The sequence below is a fragment of the Xenopus tropicalis genome, chromosome 6 (genome assembly GCF_000004195.4).
Source record: "Xenopus tropicalis strain Nigerian chromosome 6, UCB_Xtro_10.0, whole genome shotgun sequence".
Taxonomy (NCBI): Eukaryota; Metazoa; Chordata; class Amphibia; order Anura; family Pipidae; genus Xenopus; species Xenopus tropicalis.
Window position 1 is genome coordinate 110,427,968 of NC_030682.2, and position 15,378 is coordinate 110,443,345.

General features: G+C 39.9%; 1 protein-coding gene across 2 annotated transcripts in view; it reads right to left on the reverse strand.

The window, feature by feature from the left end:
- Nucleotides 1–4,315: 4,315 nt before the first annotated feature.
- kctd1 (potassium channel tetramerization domain containing 1) overlaps nucleotides 4,316–15,378 on the reverse strand; it is a 46,260-nt gene continuing 35,197 nt past the window's right edge. For both annotated transcript variants that reach the window (XM_004915207.4, XM_012965299.3), the window contains exons 3-5: nucleotides 7,401–7,545; nucleotides 6,357–6,662; nucleotides 4,316–5,253 (exon numbers count right to left, since the gene is read on the reverse strand). In XM_004915207.4, coding sequence (XP_004915264.1) covers nucleotides 5,095–5,253; nucleotides 6,357–6,662; nucleotides 7,401–7,545 — 610 coding nt within the window. In that variant the 3' untranslated portion in view covers nucleotides 4,316–5,094. The remainder of the gene's footprint in view (nucleotides 5,254–6,356; nucleotides 6,663–7,400; nucleotides 7,546–15,378) is intronic.

Sequence of the window (15,378 nt, forward strand, 5' to 3'; positions counted from 1 at the left end):
TCTGCTCCTAATAACTGTACAGGATTTTCATCTAAATTCTAGTGAATCTGGAGAAGCAGGTGATGGCTTGGGCCCATAGTGTCTCCTCTGTCTCTGTCCCCCAATTGTTTTGCAATAGAGGAAAAAAAAGACCAAAACACCTATCTACTGGCTGGCAGTAAAGATTATTTAATGTATACAAAAGTCAAGTAAAGAATTGCTCTGTAACAATTAAATCAGGAAGAAGGTTTCTGAAATGGAAGAATCAGTAATGCAACAGAACCTAACCAGATAAGAAAAAAAGTTATTATTCAATGCAATCCAATTGGTGACTTTTTACATTTGTATTTCCCTTTACCAAGGTTCTTTGCGTTCTTTTGTGAAACAGAATTAGTGCTAATTAACCATCCGCCCAGCCCAGGTTTAACTATCCTTCCAGCCAGTTTGGTCCAGAAACCAGGTCCAACTATAAGAAACATTCTATATTTCTGACATGACACATGGAAATTGCTTGTATTGTTTTTGACAGATGTAAGAAAATAACATTTCATAAATAACTGAAATACATGTTTTACCCCTCCCTTACTGGGGCAAAGGCAAAGTGAGCCAATACAAATATACTCCTTTCTATTAATATTACACACAAGATTCCATACAATCTGTATCTGGGCTAGTGTATGTAATGGTGGTTACACAGTCACTGACAAAACAGAGTTCTAATTAGAATGTAAAATGCCATAAAGATGTTGCATCAATTTAATTTAATTCCAGAATGTACTATTTTACATTTGATGTGGGACTTTTAATATGACATAGTGACATCCTGAGACAATTTGCAATTGGTCTTCATTTTTTTATTTTTTGTGGTTTTTGAATTATTGAATTAACTTATTGTTCAGCAGCTCTCCAGTTTAGTATTTCACCAATATTTCAGGTTGCCAAGGTCTAAATTAACCTAGTACCTAGGAAGTGGTTTGAATGATGAATAGAAAGATAAAAAGTAAAAAATAACAATACAATTGTAGAGCAATAGTTTTTGGGCTGCCATGGCCAGTGACCTTCATTTGAAAGCTGGAAAGCTTTAGAAGAAGGCAAATAATTCAAAGCTATAAAAAAAATGAAGACCAGGTGAAAAGTTGCTAAGAACTGGCCACTCTATAACATACAAAAAGTTTTTTTAAAGGTCAACTACACCTTTAAAATGTCTAGAAATCCCTTGCAGTAGGCTACAACTTTGAGTGGAAGGAAGAACAAAAACCTCCCAATTGATAGAGCTCTCCATAATCTGTATCTCAACAGCCTGAAGGTACAGTTGGAGGAGCACCAGCAGAAGGGTAGGCTTTGTGCGCGTGATTTTTACCATACACTTAATTTCAGATTATTCAATTGAATCCAAAATTGGCAGATAAACTGATCTAGGGCATGATCGGATGTTTAGAAACAACCGACCTCCAGCCAAGCTGTCCTACCCTGTGCAACAGAGTGCTCTGTACACTGCCCTGTTACTGATATTGATCCAAAACCACTTTACATGTGCATTTGCCTCTGAGTGGCCACTAACCTGCAGATGCCACTGGCAATGTAGCCAAGGCATTGGGCGAACAAAACAAACAGGTGCATCGTGTACACTGTATATAAACAGCTACATAACACAGAGCTCCTCCTGGCCTTTTTGGGATACTTTGGCATAGGCATAGTTCTTTCAGCAGAGTCTTTAGACATTTTCCAAGGCAACAGTACTTTTGCGGGTCCCAAGGAACAGACTTGATATAAGGAATAGTATGCCAAAGAATCTCTGTTCATACTGTATCCACATGTAATGGCCATATAAACCCACTACTGGCTCAAGTTTGGGAGTAGGGAATTTTTAATTTGGCATAATAACTAATTCATCACAAATGATCAAGCTGAACCAAGTCCAAACCCCAATTTGCATGTCCAAATTACCAGAACCCTAACAAAAAAAACAGCATGTGGAAAATAAATGTAACCTTCAGTTGTCACATGGTGTAAAGTTACATGTTACTTAGGGTTTCAATTTGCTTCCCCCCACTAAGGCTTCTGCCAAATTCAAATCCTGCAAAAAAAAAAAAAAAATGCTTGGTTTCAGTCTAATCTGGGATTAAATGCTTCCCTACTAATATTATGTTCTTGTCAGAAAACACAGAAAATAGCTCAGTTACTGTTTCTCAGGTCACTTATAGGCCAATGTGTTTCTCTGGTAATTCCTATTCTTTAATATTGGGCATGGAACTTTAGCAATGGCAACTCCTTTTTCCCCCTTCTTCATAAAATATTACTCGAGTGTTACATGTAAGTGCTTTATTCCAGTGCAGAAAATGAATCCATTCTTCCCACATGTGATTTGCACAGGAGTGTAAGAAATTAAGTGGGTGTTAGAGTTCAGGGCTGCTGCTGAGCTGTACTAAGCATTAATACCCTATAAAAAACTGAATGTTTTTAACTGCTCAAAGCAGTCCAATACATTCTTGATTGAAAATGCCCCTGTATTGGGGGTTGCTAAGTGCTAAATTACTTTGCAAATGACATTTTTTTTAATAGGAATAGGTTTGCTGTGCTATCCACAGGGGAGGAGAATTTAAGGGTGTGGCTTATTATGACTTAATGAACTTTTTTCATCACTTTTGAGTGATGGGTGATATCCCTGCAGTGAGCACCAGCCATTTGTCTTTTTGGTGTGCTACCTCAATTAATGTGGGTATGGTCTTAAAAATGCTTGTAGTAATATGGGTGTGGTTTTAAAAGGAGTGGCAAAAACTGACCATTATTGACCCTTCACCACGGAGGCTAGAAAAATTCACTGTCCTAGGCAACTAGGAGCTTTCTGCAGAGAACTGTAACATTAGCCTAGCCTCCATCTTTCACTAGGTGTATGGCTTCCATACTGCTTCTCATAGCCCTACTGTTATAATTATTATCGTAATTAGCCTAAAAAGTGCATAGCCTAATGTTACTGGGGCATTGCTAGCCCAAAAGGGACAAACATGGAATTGCACAGGCATAACTGCAGTAAGAAGATCAGTTAGTTCATGGTTTTTACACAGAAGTACAGTTATAGGACCGGTTATCTAGAATGCTTGCGACCTTGAGGGTTTTTCGGACGAGGGGTCTTTCCATAATTTGGATCTCCACACCTTAAATCTACAAAAAAAAAAAAATAAACCCAGTAGGATTGTTTTGCCTCCAATAAGGATTAATTATATCTTTGTTGGGATCAAGTACAGGTACTGTTTTATTATTACATAAAAAAAAGGAAATGTAAAACTATTTGAATTATATGATTGAAATGGGGTCTATGGGAGATGGCCTTCCAATCATTCAGAGCTTTCTAGATAACAGGTTTCCGGATAACGTATGCCATACCTGTCTATGCCAGCCCAGCATTTCAATGCTAAGTATACTGCATCAGTAATATTAATGTATATGATCTGTAAGTGCCAAGGTCACATAACAGCTGAAGCATCAGATGTGCAATGGCCACTTACTGGTGCTCACCCTGCATACAATGAACCCAATAGGGGGGAAATCTCCTAGACACAGACTAATGATTTGGGGATCGATGGCTCATGTTCAGCAGCAAGCTATCCAGTACAGGTACTTTAATGCCAACAATACAAGCAATTTCTGTAGATGAGGGGGGAGTTTACTAAAGGTCAATATAAAAGCAACATACATTGATACTTTAGGCTAAAACATTACAGTATCATTTTGTATCATGAATGTGGCCCTGTAACTTCTGCTGATTTGCTTAACGCTTAGTCATTGCTGTAAACAGGAAAAGATACTTTTCTACAGACTGGGAGTTTTTTCAAGATGTGGGATATTCCCCACATCCATACAGACGCAGGCAAGACTTTAGCGTACAGCATTCTAACACAGTGCCAAAGGGCTGGCAACAGATAGGGTTGCTAACTTTTTTTTTTTACTCTTATACCGGCCTTTGGGGCGGAAGAACAAGTGGGGGTGTCACATGGGGAGGGGAAGTGGGTGGAGAGTAGGCGGGTCTGGCCTTATAAATGGTAATCTGTCAGTGTAGAGGGCAATTACATTGCTACTAAATTTGTAATTCCAGTTCCGGCCCTAGCTGGTGATTTACCACAAAATACCAGCTGGGTGCAACAGTCTACGGGCCATTGCCCCCAGGGGGTCTTGGACATGTTAGCACTACATTTAGATATTTACAGCCAGCATCAAAATTGAATCCATACTCTGGGCTCAACCCCCTGCCCATACATATATGCTGAAAATATTGATACTCATCAACAATGCCCCCCCTCCCCCAAGTTTGATGCAAGGATGTCCACAGAAACCAAGACTTGGAAAATCACTGTCTCCAGGAATCCAGTGACAGCATTTTTATTGAAGAACCAAATGCTATACGATCTTATGAGGAAGGAAGGACAATGTAAGGAGGCAGTTTAGAAAAGGAGGCTTCACAACCCTATCACCAAAAGATCTATAGATACTATTAGTCCTCCAAAGCAATTTAGAGAGGGCGGACAGAAATATACAGGTATAAAAAAAAGTACAAATTGTCATCCTAATGTGATATGTATCCTCTAATACTCCTTCACTACCTGAAGGAGAGCAGCGCTTTGATGACCCTACTGTTAGCAAAAGGTATTACACCCCTGGCTTTGAGAATAAGTGCAAGCCAAGAGCCACCTCAGCCTTTAGGTTACATTGCTGCAGGACTGCCATTTTCAATGTTCGTTTTCCAACAAAGCACATAGAAAATGTAGTGGTTGTCTTGTGCCTTAAGCCCTTCAGACGTGGAAGGATTTCCCAGCGGCTAAGAGGTTAGAATGTATGGAATAAAAACTATGAACATATATATCTTATTATGGTATATTTGATGTATTTTGTTATGTATTTAGCTAATGTGTAGTCTCCACAGTACCCTTTTGTAATTTACATATTACTTTCTACAATTCAACATCCATGGTGAGGTTGCCATCTTGCCGTGTGTTCCTGATGCTGCTGCTTTGTCGTAACATCTAAGTCTCTTGAGATGATGGAAATGTCGTTATCAGTTTGGATTCCGGACCTGTGCCTTAAGTCAACTGTCCCGTTTAGAATAAGAAAAGTGTTTATTCAGTCTAGCGGCTCCTGCTTTATTCTTATTACGGAAGATGCACGAGATGTCCTTTTCAGTTCTCGCCTTAGTACATATTCACTAAACTGAGAAGAGTCAACTCCTCCGCCACAGGAGCCTACGATCTCAAAGCCCCGGTGCTGCAACCTTTCCAGGACCTAGATGGGGGGAAAAAAGGGATGAAGAGATCATTACTTCTCGTAAAAGGGTCTATATTTGGAAAAGAGCAAAATTAGAACATGTAATGATTTCCTTTCCTGGATTTGCTGCTTATTGGTACAATCTTAACACATTACTGATACAGAGTGTACTGGGCCTGGAATTCAGAATAGGCCCTGGTATTTCAAGTACACAGAGACCCACAAAGCCCGCACCACCAGCCAATAAATAGTCACTGTCTATGGTATCTCAAACAGCCCCTCTGGCATTTGTCAAAATCCACAAATTGCCAGCCTGACAAAAGAAAGTACATGTAGTATATAAAGTATTGCTAACTTCCCAACAACGGGCAATTTGCACTAGTGCAGTAACCTATGACAGTCAGTCAAATTTGCTTATCACATATTGGTTGCTATTGGTTACTGCCTACCTGCAAAATGGTCCAAGGTTAGTAAATGAGCATATCAACATCTGCAGCATAATAGTGGGCCATGGGCCTTTACTGTACAAGGTGGTTTACATGAAGGTCCATGGGCCTCCAAATACACATCTACAAATGCACAGATCCCATCAGCACATTCATTTTCTACAAGTGAGAATATTAACGCAAATATCGGTTGCTATTGGTAACTGCAATGGTGTGATTTATGTTTGCAAATCAGCCCTAAAAGGTGGAAATATAAATAGGTAAAAGTGTTGCTGTCTATATCAGTGAGAGCTAAATAAAGTAAGTGTGAATACAAGTAATGAAGTGAAATAGAAACATAGCAAGGAAAAGCAAAAAACCAAGAGAGAACACAATATTCCAATACAAGTCTAGGGCAGAACTACAAAGCAGAATATGAATAAGAGAGGACGTGAATAGAAAGATAGGTAATAAAAAGTAATAATAACAATAAGATTGTATGAGAGAAGGAAGGATATTTAACTACTTGGCTTGGCAAATATTGTATACAATATACATATAATGAAACAGTTCCTTAGAGATAAGTGCAATTGTTCAAGGCAAGTCATATACTGTATATATGGGTAGACACAGATAAAAGTACACAAATCATCTACACATCATGCACAGATTCCTTCCTTTGCAGCTCTAACTTACCTGAACTGAGTTGAGGTGACAGTAGCCATTTAAAGGAAATCTAATGACATGTGTAGAGTCGTGGTTCCAGCCCGCATTGACAGAATTACACATTACATCCCCAATTTCTGGGAAAACTTCCTCAATCAGTGACTTGTCTCCGCTCAAAGTAATCCTCTCGCCGAGGTCCGGTGCAACTCTGACCACCAAGCACTCGCAAGGCCTCGAGAAGCGCCCGGCCTCCTTATCCTGCTTCCATCTCTCCAGTTCCAGGAGCATCGGCTGTAGCTGGAAGTACTTGGCCTCTTCGTACAGTAAAGAATAATCCTAATACAATTAAAGTATAGTGTACAATAATATAAAATAATAATGCATTCACATGCCTTTGATGTTTATGAAAGTGCTGGGGAATAAATCCATGTAAAGGAAAGCACAGGGAACAGGGATAGTTTTAAAAAAAAGTCTGTAGCACGTACCGTCAGAAATAATGTAGTAATGCTCTGTTAGACAATAAATGAGCTAAATGAAAGGATGACATTATACAAACAATTACACAGAGCTAATGGGCAGGCCAAGAACTGGCATCTGACATTTAGACTTCTATATGGACATCCCTGTGCTACTGCATTCTAATGACTGATTGTGCAGTTAGCAAAAAGTTGATGGATGCAGAAAAACACATTAATACACTGAAAACTTTTGACTTTTGATGACAAGCCACTTGCTTTAAGTTGCTTTTCATTTACATCAATGGGAACTGGTGTGGGACAACCTGCAGCAAGCAGAGGATATCCTGATGTCCATGTGACATTGCCTTCATAGCAGAGAGGTTTTGATCTTTATCTTTACGTTTTTATCTTCTTCCATGACTACAAGCCAAGACTACAAAGGTATCCCCAACTTTCATACAAGTTCCTTACAACTTCTCAGAACACGTTCTTTTTATTATTCAACATTTAGCAAAAACTCTGAATATATATGTATATATATTATAACCAACACCATCTAAAATATATACGTATATATAAACTAGTTATAATGGAGGTTTATAAAAGATGTACTTACTTTAAAATCATCTGAAATGAGAAGTTTGGATGTTCTCAGAAAGTTCAAAATGTAACGAAACATTTGCCCATCTCTGTCGATAAAATAGTGCTGTTTCAAACTGTCCAAAACTATAGGCTCTGTGCCGTCGAACAGTCTCCCGATTCTGTAAGCAGACACACAAGTTTTGTTTTAACTGGAACGTTTTTGTTGAGAATAAGAAGAGATAGAGACAAATCTCGGTATATGAGCAGCACTAACAGTTTTGGTTAAGGAGTAACAGGCCAGCCTGTTTGCTACAGAGTCTATGAATCTGAATGTGTGACGTAACCATTCCGTGAGATTGTAAGCTTTATTGAGCAGGGTCCTCCTTACCTCTTTTATCAGCTTTTGGATTTAAAGGAACAGTAACACCAAAAAATGAAAGTGTATAAAAATAATTAATATATTATATACTATTGCTCTGCACTGGTAAAAGTTGTGTGCTTTCTTCATAAACACTACTGCAATTTATATAAATACCCTGCTGTGTAGCCATGGGGGCATCCATTTAAATTGAAAAAAGGAGAAAAGGCACAGGTTACTAAGCAGATAACAGATAAGTAGCATAGATTCCCATTGTATTCTACACAGTTTATCTGGTATCTTCTTATGTAACCTGTGCCTTTTCTCCTTTTTTCAATTTAAATGGCTGCCCCCATGGCTACACAGCAGCTATTTCTATTAACTAAAGTAGTCTTTCTGAAGCAAACACGCAACTTTTACCAGTGCAGGGCAACAGTACATTATATTTTAATTATTTTAAAACATTTTTATTTTTTAGTGTTACTGTTCCTTTAATGTATGTATACACCCTTTTGTTGTACTGCACTGTGGGTTATTTTGGCGCTTTATATGTGTGTTAATATATTAATATTAAACAATAAAAGTTATTCCCACTGACCTCATGCTAGACAACTTTATAGGGCCCTTCACCACCTCCTGTCCCTTGTTATTGGGAACACCAATAGAGTGTTCTCTGTTAATCCCAATAGTGACAGCACCATTATATAAGGTGCCCATCTCCTGTTTATTTGAATGGAAAGCAACTGCAGGAGGGGTGAATGTTTTGACTGCATGGTTTCCCTGTAGAATACTATGGTGGTAAAAATGTCCAGTGTGTCAACAGCCTACAGACTGTAAATCATAGATACCATGGCAGCATTTTTGAACCAAGAGTAAAACACTGGGCAACATTAACTCTTAAAGGAAAAGGAAAGGCTAAGTCACGTGGGGGTGCCAAAATGTTAGACACCCCCAAGTGAAAAATAGGTGCAAAATCATTTAGAAATGTTGCCCCATTTAGTCATTCTGAAGTAAAAGTGTAAGTGGGGGAAAAAGGGCTTCCTACCAAAGGATTCCATGGCAAGAAAAGACCATGGATAGGCTGGACATGATGTATCCTTAGCAAAGAGACAATACTCATTTTGCTCTTAGTTGCTATAGAGGGGCTCACTGATTGCTTGATTTTCTATAACAGTCAAGACTTGAACTACTTCTGGTTTGGTAGGAGCCCATATTTTGGGCCAGATGTTTCTATTTAGAACCCATTCTGCTGGCATTCAGATTCATTCGCTCATGCACCTTAAATTTTATTGTACAGTTCCATTTTGACAAATAATACACCAACTTTTGAACAGGACATTTCTAAATGACATATTGAACTTCTCACGCCTATTACGGCAGACATTTAACTCCTTCACCTACTCATTACTTAAAATACCCTAAAATATGCAAGTGTCTCAAAATCCCATTCAATTTCCCTTTTAGCTGTGGAAAACCTGAAGCAATCTAGTTATTTGGCCATGAACATATACAAACTTAATTCAGATGACCAATGATTAAAATATGTATTTATGAAAAAAGATAAAGGGACAGTACACCCCTTTTCAACATGAGTTCAATGAACAGGGCTTGTGCTAAAAACACATTTTGCTTATTGTTTTAATTGGAAAAAATCTACAATTTTGTTTTCCTAACTAACTAATGAGCAAAATTTGAAAATTAAACATAAGTTCCATTCTTCTTCCTTGTCCCAATGAGCAAGGAAAAGCAAATCAGGTATGAAAAAGCCTCTGTATAAATAAGTTCATACCTTCCCCCAGCCCCACCCCTGACATTATAAGCCCGCCCCCAACCTCATCAGCTCTGCCCCTGACGCTGCCTGTGTCTGCCCCCTGTCCTGACTCTCAACAACAAAAATGGTAGTTTAGGGACCCATAAGGTTAACATGTCCCTATGGCTTTAAACCCTACAACTTCCTAAGTCTGTGCTGTTACTGGGCAAAGTCCCATGTATCAGTTTATAGTTTTGCATATGTGTTTTATTGGTTAACAGGGAGACCACTCCCTTGGCACTCTGATTAGTGCTTACCAGGGCGGTGGGTCTTCCTCTTTCTCTGCATCTGCTGACCCAGGTGGAAGTTCCACTGAGCCTGGGATCAACAGGGCCCCAGTAAAGTGAGTACCCTAGAGGCTGCATCTAGCTCTAGTGAAGTCGGGGACAGGGACCCCATGAATGAGGAGTAGTGACGATCAGGAAAAATTAGAAAGAGCACCTTCTACAGATACTTGGCCAGGCTACTCTCCACAGGGAGGGCGTGCTGGTTGATGGTCCTTATCCTCCCCACCCTCGGATGAGGTGGGCTATACGGGTGGACACCATATTTTTCTACCTTCTGTGCAATTACTTGATATCTCCTCTGTGTGAGTATATTGCAATAATCCTGCATATTGATTGTCTCTGACAATAAACCAATTCTATTGTTCAACTGCACAAACCTTCTGGCACCCATTTGTTACTCTGCACTGCACACAGTTACAGTGGGTGGTAGTTTCACTACACCATAGCTCCGTTTGGTCACTTCCACTTGGTGAAGGCCAAACCTGAAGGATTTATACGCATGTACCCCATGCTCTAAACCTACACTAGCCGTGCCGTTGGTTTGGTTACAGCCAAGAAGGGGTTACAGTAGCAACCCTACTTTTTAAATTCATGGCTAGCAAAGTAAAAGAAAGAAAAAATGACAAGGATCTTCACAAAAATAAAAATAATCCAAACGGTTTTTGTTCTATACCCCTTAAGGGGTATTCCAGTGAAGCAGTTAAAATCTTGATTGGTTTAAAAATTGCTAAACATTAACAGCTGAAGTACTTTGTGGCTGGGGTGAAGCTACTGGATTTGTGGCCTGTAGATAAATGCAGAATCAGCCTCTACGCTCTGACCGGTCTTTTCATGTGCCTGCACCTGGAGCCACTGCATCAGCCCTAGTGCAGGTACACAGAGCAAATTTTGGGGCTGAAATGCATACTCACACATTTTGGCACCAAAATCCGTTCTGTGTGGCCACATTTAGGGCAGGGTTTTGTTGCAATCAGGTCATAGAGGAGTAGGTAGGTCAGATATAAGGCTGGGGATTAAAATACAATGTTGTACACTTCATATTATAATGGCATGAAGAGTTTAACATGGAACGTGACACAAATAGCGTAGTGGGAGCATGGTATTTATCACTATGCTGCAGCGCTAACAGGTAGGTGCACTGCAGTGGTTTCATGGTCAACTGGCTTCTGACCATAGAGTCTGTGACCTTAGATTGCAAGCGCCTCTGGGGCAGGGACTGATGTGAATAATGTATAATCTCTGTGGTGTGTGCTGCAGAAATGTATCAAGCGCTATATAAATACCAGAAAATAAATAAAAAATAGATAAACCCCCTGCCTGTGGCTGTTGTATTAATTAGCAATAGTTGCATTTTGGGCCTGTGAGATGTTGGGAATGTATCAGGGAAGGTACAGCCACTCTCCCCCTCGCTGTGGGAATGTGGAACGTTCAGCAAATCACAGATATGCAGCCACGTGACAGCAGCCGTACCTCAGAATCCCTCAACCTGGAGCTGTGCAGCTGCCTGTCAGGAATGCGGGAGTCATATAAGGACAAGCAGACACTACACTGGCTGGCTCTGTGGCTGAGCCTTCAGGCACCTACAGGAGACTCGCTCTTTTATCCCCTCTGCAGTGTGTCATTAGCTACAGGAACAAGCCGTGCCGGCCGACTGCCTGTGCGCAAACATACTGAGGTGCCACAAACACAGGAAAAAACTAATTGTCAAAATATAGATATTTTAATGAAAAAAGGGGTTGAATAGAATGGTCCTACCAACCAGAAAACCCCTGCCACATACAGTAGCATAGAAATTCAGGGGACCAGAAAAACATTATGTAAAATCCGTGAAAATATAAAATCAGGGAAATGTATCATGCATTAGACATTAGTGGGAGCACAAAAAAGGTATAAAAAAAGTACAATCAGGGGATACAAAATTGAGGTTTCATTGTGTATAATAGTTATAGGGTGTGCTCCTCCCTGTGTACTATATATATATATATATATATATTATATATAGATATATATATATATATATATATATATATAGATAGTACACAGGGAGGAGCACACCCAATAGTCCAAATGCCCTTGGTGCAGGTCAAAAACAAAAATATAATAGAAAGAGTGCCGCACACACAGGGACTTGATACAAAAGAAAAAGTGTTTTTATTGAAAAAATTCCAACATTTCAAGCACAACCAGTGCTCTTCCTCAGGGTTTGTTGGAATTTTTCGATAAAAACACTTTTTCTTTTGTATCAAGTCCCTGTGTGTACGGCACTCTTTCTATTATATATATTATATACCGTATATATATATATATATATATATATATAAAAACACAGTGTACGACAATCTCTCCAGCACCACACGTGCCTAGAAACACACTGTACATAAGTCAGCCGGCTAACTCCATAGTATTAGTAGTAGAGTTCTCATACTGGGGGTTTACATTGTCTTTACCCATTGTATGTTGCCAATCAGACACATAGCCCCTCTTCACTGCCTACTCTTTCATGTATTTGCCATACAATGTGGTCCTTCATATGCTCTCTGTCCCAATCGACTTACGTATGGCCAACTTAAGAAACACACAGGCATCAGACAGTGGAGGAGGGTAAAATTCTGTTTAGAGAGTCTACCAGTAAGCATCTTTTTAATGGAGAAATGTATATATTGCTGGTCTCTTTTTGGGAAGGCAGAGCTTCCTTAGAACTTCATTGTTCTCCACCTATTCAAAAAGTCCATCAGATGAGGAAGTAAAGAGGAGCCGCAGCTTCTTTTCCTGCGTTTATACCATGTATGGTCCTCAGTACAGTATCCATTGTGGATTGATTCATGTAAGGCGACATTAGGTGAATCATGAGATATGAGATGCAACATCTGCTTAAAATGCCTTTATTAATCCTTTGCCCCTTTTATCTGTTTATGTTTATGTGCCTTCACAGATGCCTGAGGGGTGGAAGGTAAAAGTGGAGGCATTCTACATTCACGATGAGCTGTGTAAAGAAAGTTCCCATAATGCCTCACTCCTGCACAGACACCCAGACCAAATGAACATGCTCAGTTAGTTAGACTATGAGTCAGCTTCCTGCTGATTGGCTCAGATCCACATTCCTAAGGAGGGGGAGTGAGTTCTTAGCATTCTTGAGGGAGGGGGGAGCAGGAGAGGGGAGAAAGAGAAAGCTGTGTGTCTCTGGCACATGAATTACAGACACAAGAAAACTTTTAATAGAGAAGTCAGTGCAGCGTTTCTGTGAGTGCTTATGGCTGTATTTACATAGACCTTTCTGATAAAGCTTACTTAGTTTTTACCTTTCTTTCTCCTTTAAGGAATACAAATGGAAACCAAACAATCTACATTCTGGGGTGCTTCAATCTAGTAAAAGAGCAATGAGATACAAGAAAAAATGGGCAATGCTGGGCACTGACAATCTAAGCGTTCTAAAGCACAGCATTGGCAGCTTTAAGAGTGCAGTGCTTTTGTAGGCAGGCATGTACGTACATCTCTATAGATGGAAATTCTGGGAATCTCTACAGAAATCACATTCACACCATATATGCCTCTGAGCTACTCACACACCCTGAATGTTTCCTGGGGTATAAAGCAACTGAAAAGACCTGAATTCATTTCATTGTGCAAGTCTGTGAAGGTGCCAAAAGTTGCTTAGTAACTGCCCTGTATAATAAGGGCAGCCAAATCATCGTATTTCAGCTGGTGCCAGCAGTTTCTCACAAACACGTCCATGTTACTGAGGCAGGCGTGGCATTACCCTGCTTGTGTGGAACCTTTATTTACAGACATGGATCCAGCAATGACGGGGCCGTGTTAACATTTTCAGAATCCAATACCTTTTACATACAAGTGGCAATATAGCAAAAACACATTCTGGCATATTTATTATAGTGTGTAAGCCAACATGACCAGTGATGTTGCCAAAGCAACCAATCAGATCTTTGCTTTTGTTTTCTAGGTGACCATTCAAATCTAACTGCTGACTGGTTGCTATGGCCAACATTACCAGCAATGTTGGCTTACACATTATAATAAATATGCCCCATTATGTAAGTAATTAAGAGATACCAAGTATAGTAACAGCAAGGACACACAGGATTGCTCTAAAGGTGGCCATACATGGGCCGTTAAAAGCTGCCAATGGAGTCAGCAACTTATCGGCCTGTGTATGGGGCTTTCACACAGGCCTCCCCAACCTATAATTGCCTGAAAATCAGCCAGATCGGGCAAGTTTTAAAAACCCATCGGGGCAAGGAATTGCGTTGTCTTAGATTAATGCAATATCACCCGCCTCAAGGTGGTAATATTGGGGAAAGATCCGCTTGTTTGGTGACCTTGCCAAACGAGAGTATCTTTTAGTGTATGGCCAGCTTAAGTCATCTAAACAACTTCCTAAGCAATTAATCAAGGTTAAAGGGCTACTATACGACTATTCTTTTCTCTTGAAAGGAAATATAAAGGATTTACAGGTATGGGACCGCTTTTCCAGAATGCTTGGGGCCTGGGGTTCTCTGGATAAGGGGTCTTTCTGTAATTTGAATCATTTAAACATCAAATAGACCCTGCTAGCCACATGTTTCTGTGATATGAAATATATTGCTTGTAACGGTTTCCATCATCTATATAACTGATCTCTGTATTACAAGTAGCAAGCAGAACATGCAGATCTTATTTATAGAAATAGGCAGTTCTCTGATAAAATAACTTTTGGGTTTATGATCATTTTTAGGAATGAAAGGGAAAATAAATCTTATTTATCTACTCTGTGTATTCCCCTTTGACTAAATTCACACTGAGGCTTTGTGACAGAGAAATAAATATAAATAGATCCACGTGTGCTTCCATAAACAGCTAATTAGTGCTTGGCGAGGAAGGAGAGGAACAGTTAGCTGAGCATGTTACTCGTGTAGCAAAATTAAAAATATGAAGAGATTTTGTTAGAATGCTATTTAAAGCAAAGCTTTTACCCCTGTATTTATGCAAGTGAAACGGACTGTGTGTTTGATAGGGGCAGTCTATTAGCTGTTAAATTGTAGCCGCAGGGTTTAATGGAAGCATTTAATTGGCTCCTGCAGTGGGGACTGCTCAGCCTCAGCAACACCTGCACCACTGTCCATAGGTTTCCTGGGTTCATTGGAATTCTAATTGCAGGGGGAACATTAAGGTCTGAATAGCTTATCAGGATTATATGGCAGCATCAAAAGGTGAGAAGGCAATAGCCATAAACCTCCCTCACTTGTAGAAGCAGTATTTCTCAGGCAGTTTTGTGGGCAATTGTGGTTTCACCCTTTGATAATTATACCCTATAATGTACAAAGCAGACACAAAAGTATAAAGTATATTTAATATTTCATATACAGTGGCATAACATGTCTCACCAAGGCCCCCAGCCAAAATAAAGTTGGGGTCCCCATTACATGAGATGTGTGCCCCCCCCATCACATATAAGTATGTGCACATATACAAGGTGGCACCATACAGCAGACACCATGGTCTGGGCCCCCTCTTCCCTGGGCCCTCCACTCACGCAGTCTGCTCTATGGTGCCTACACCACTG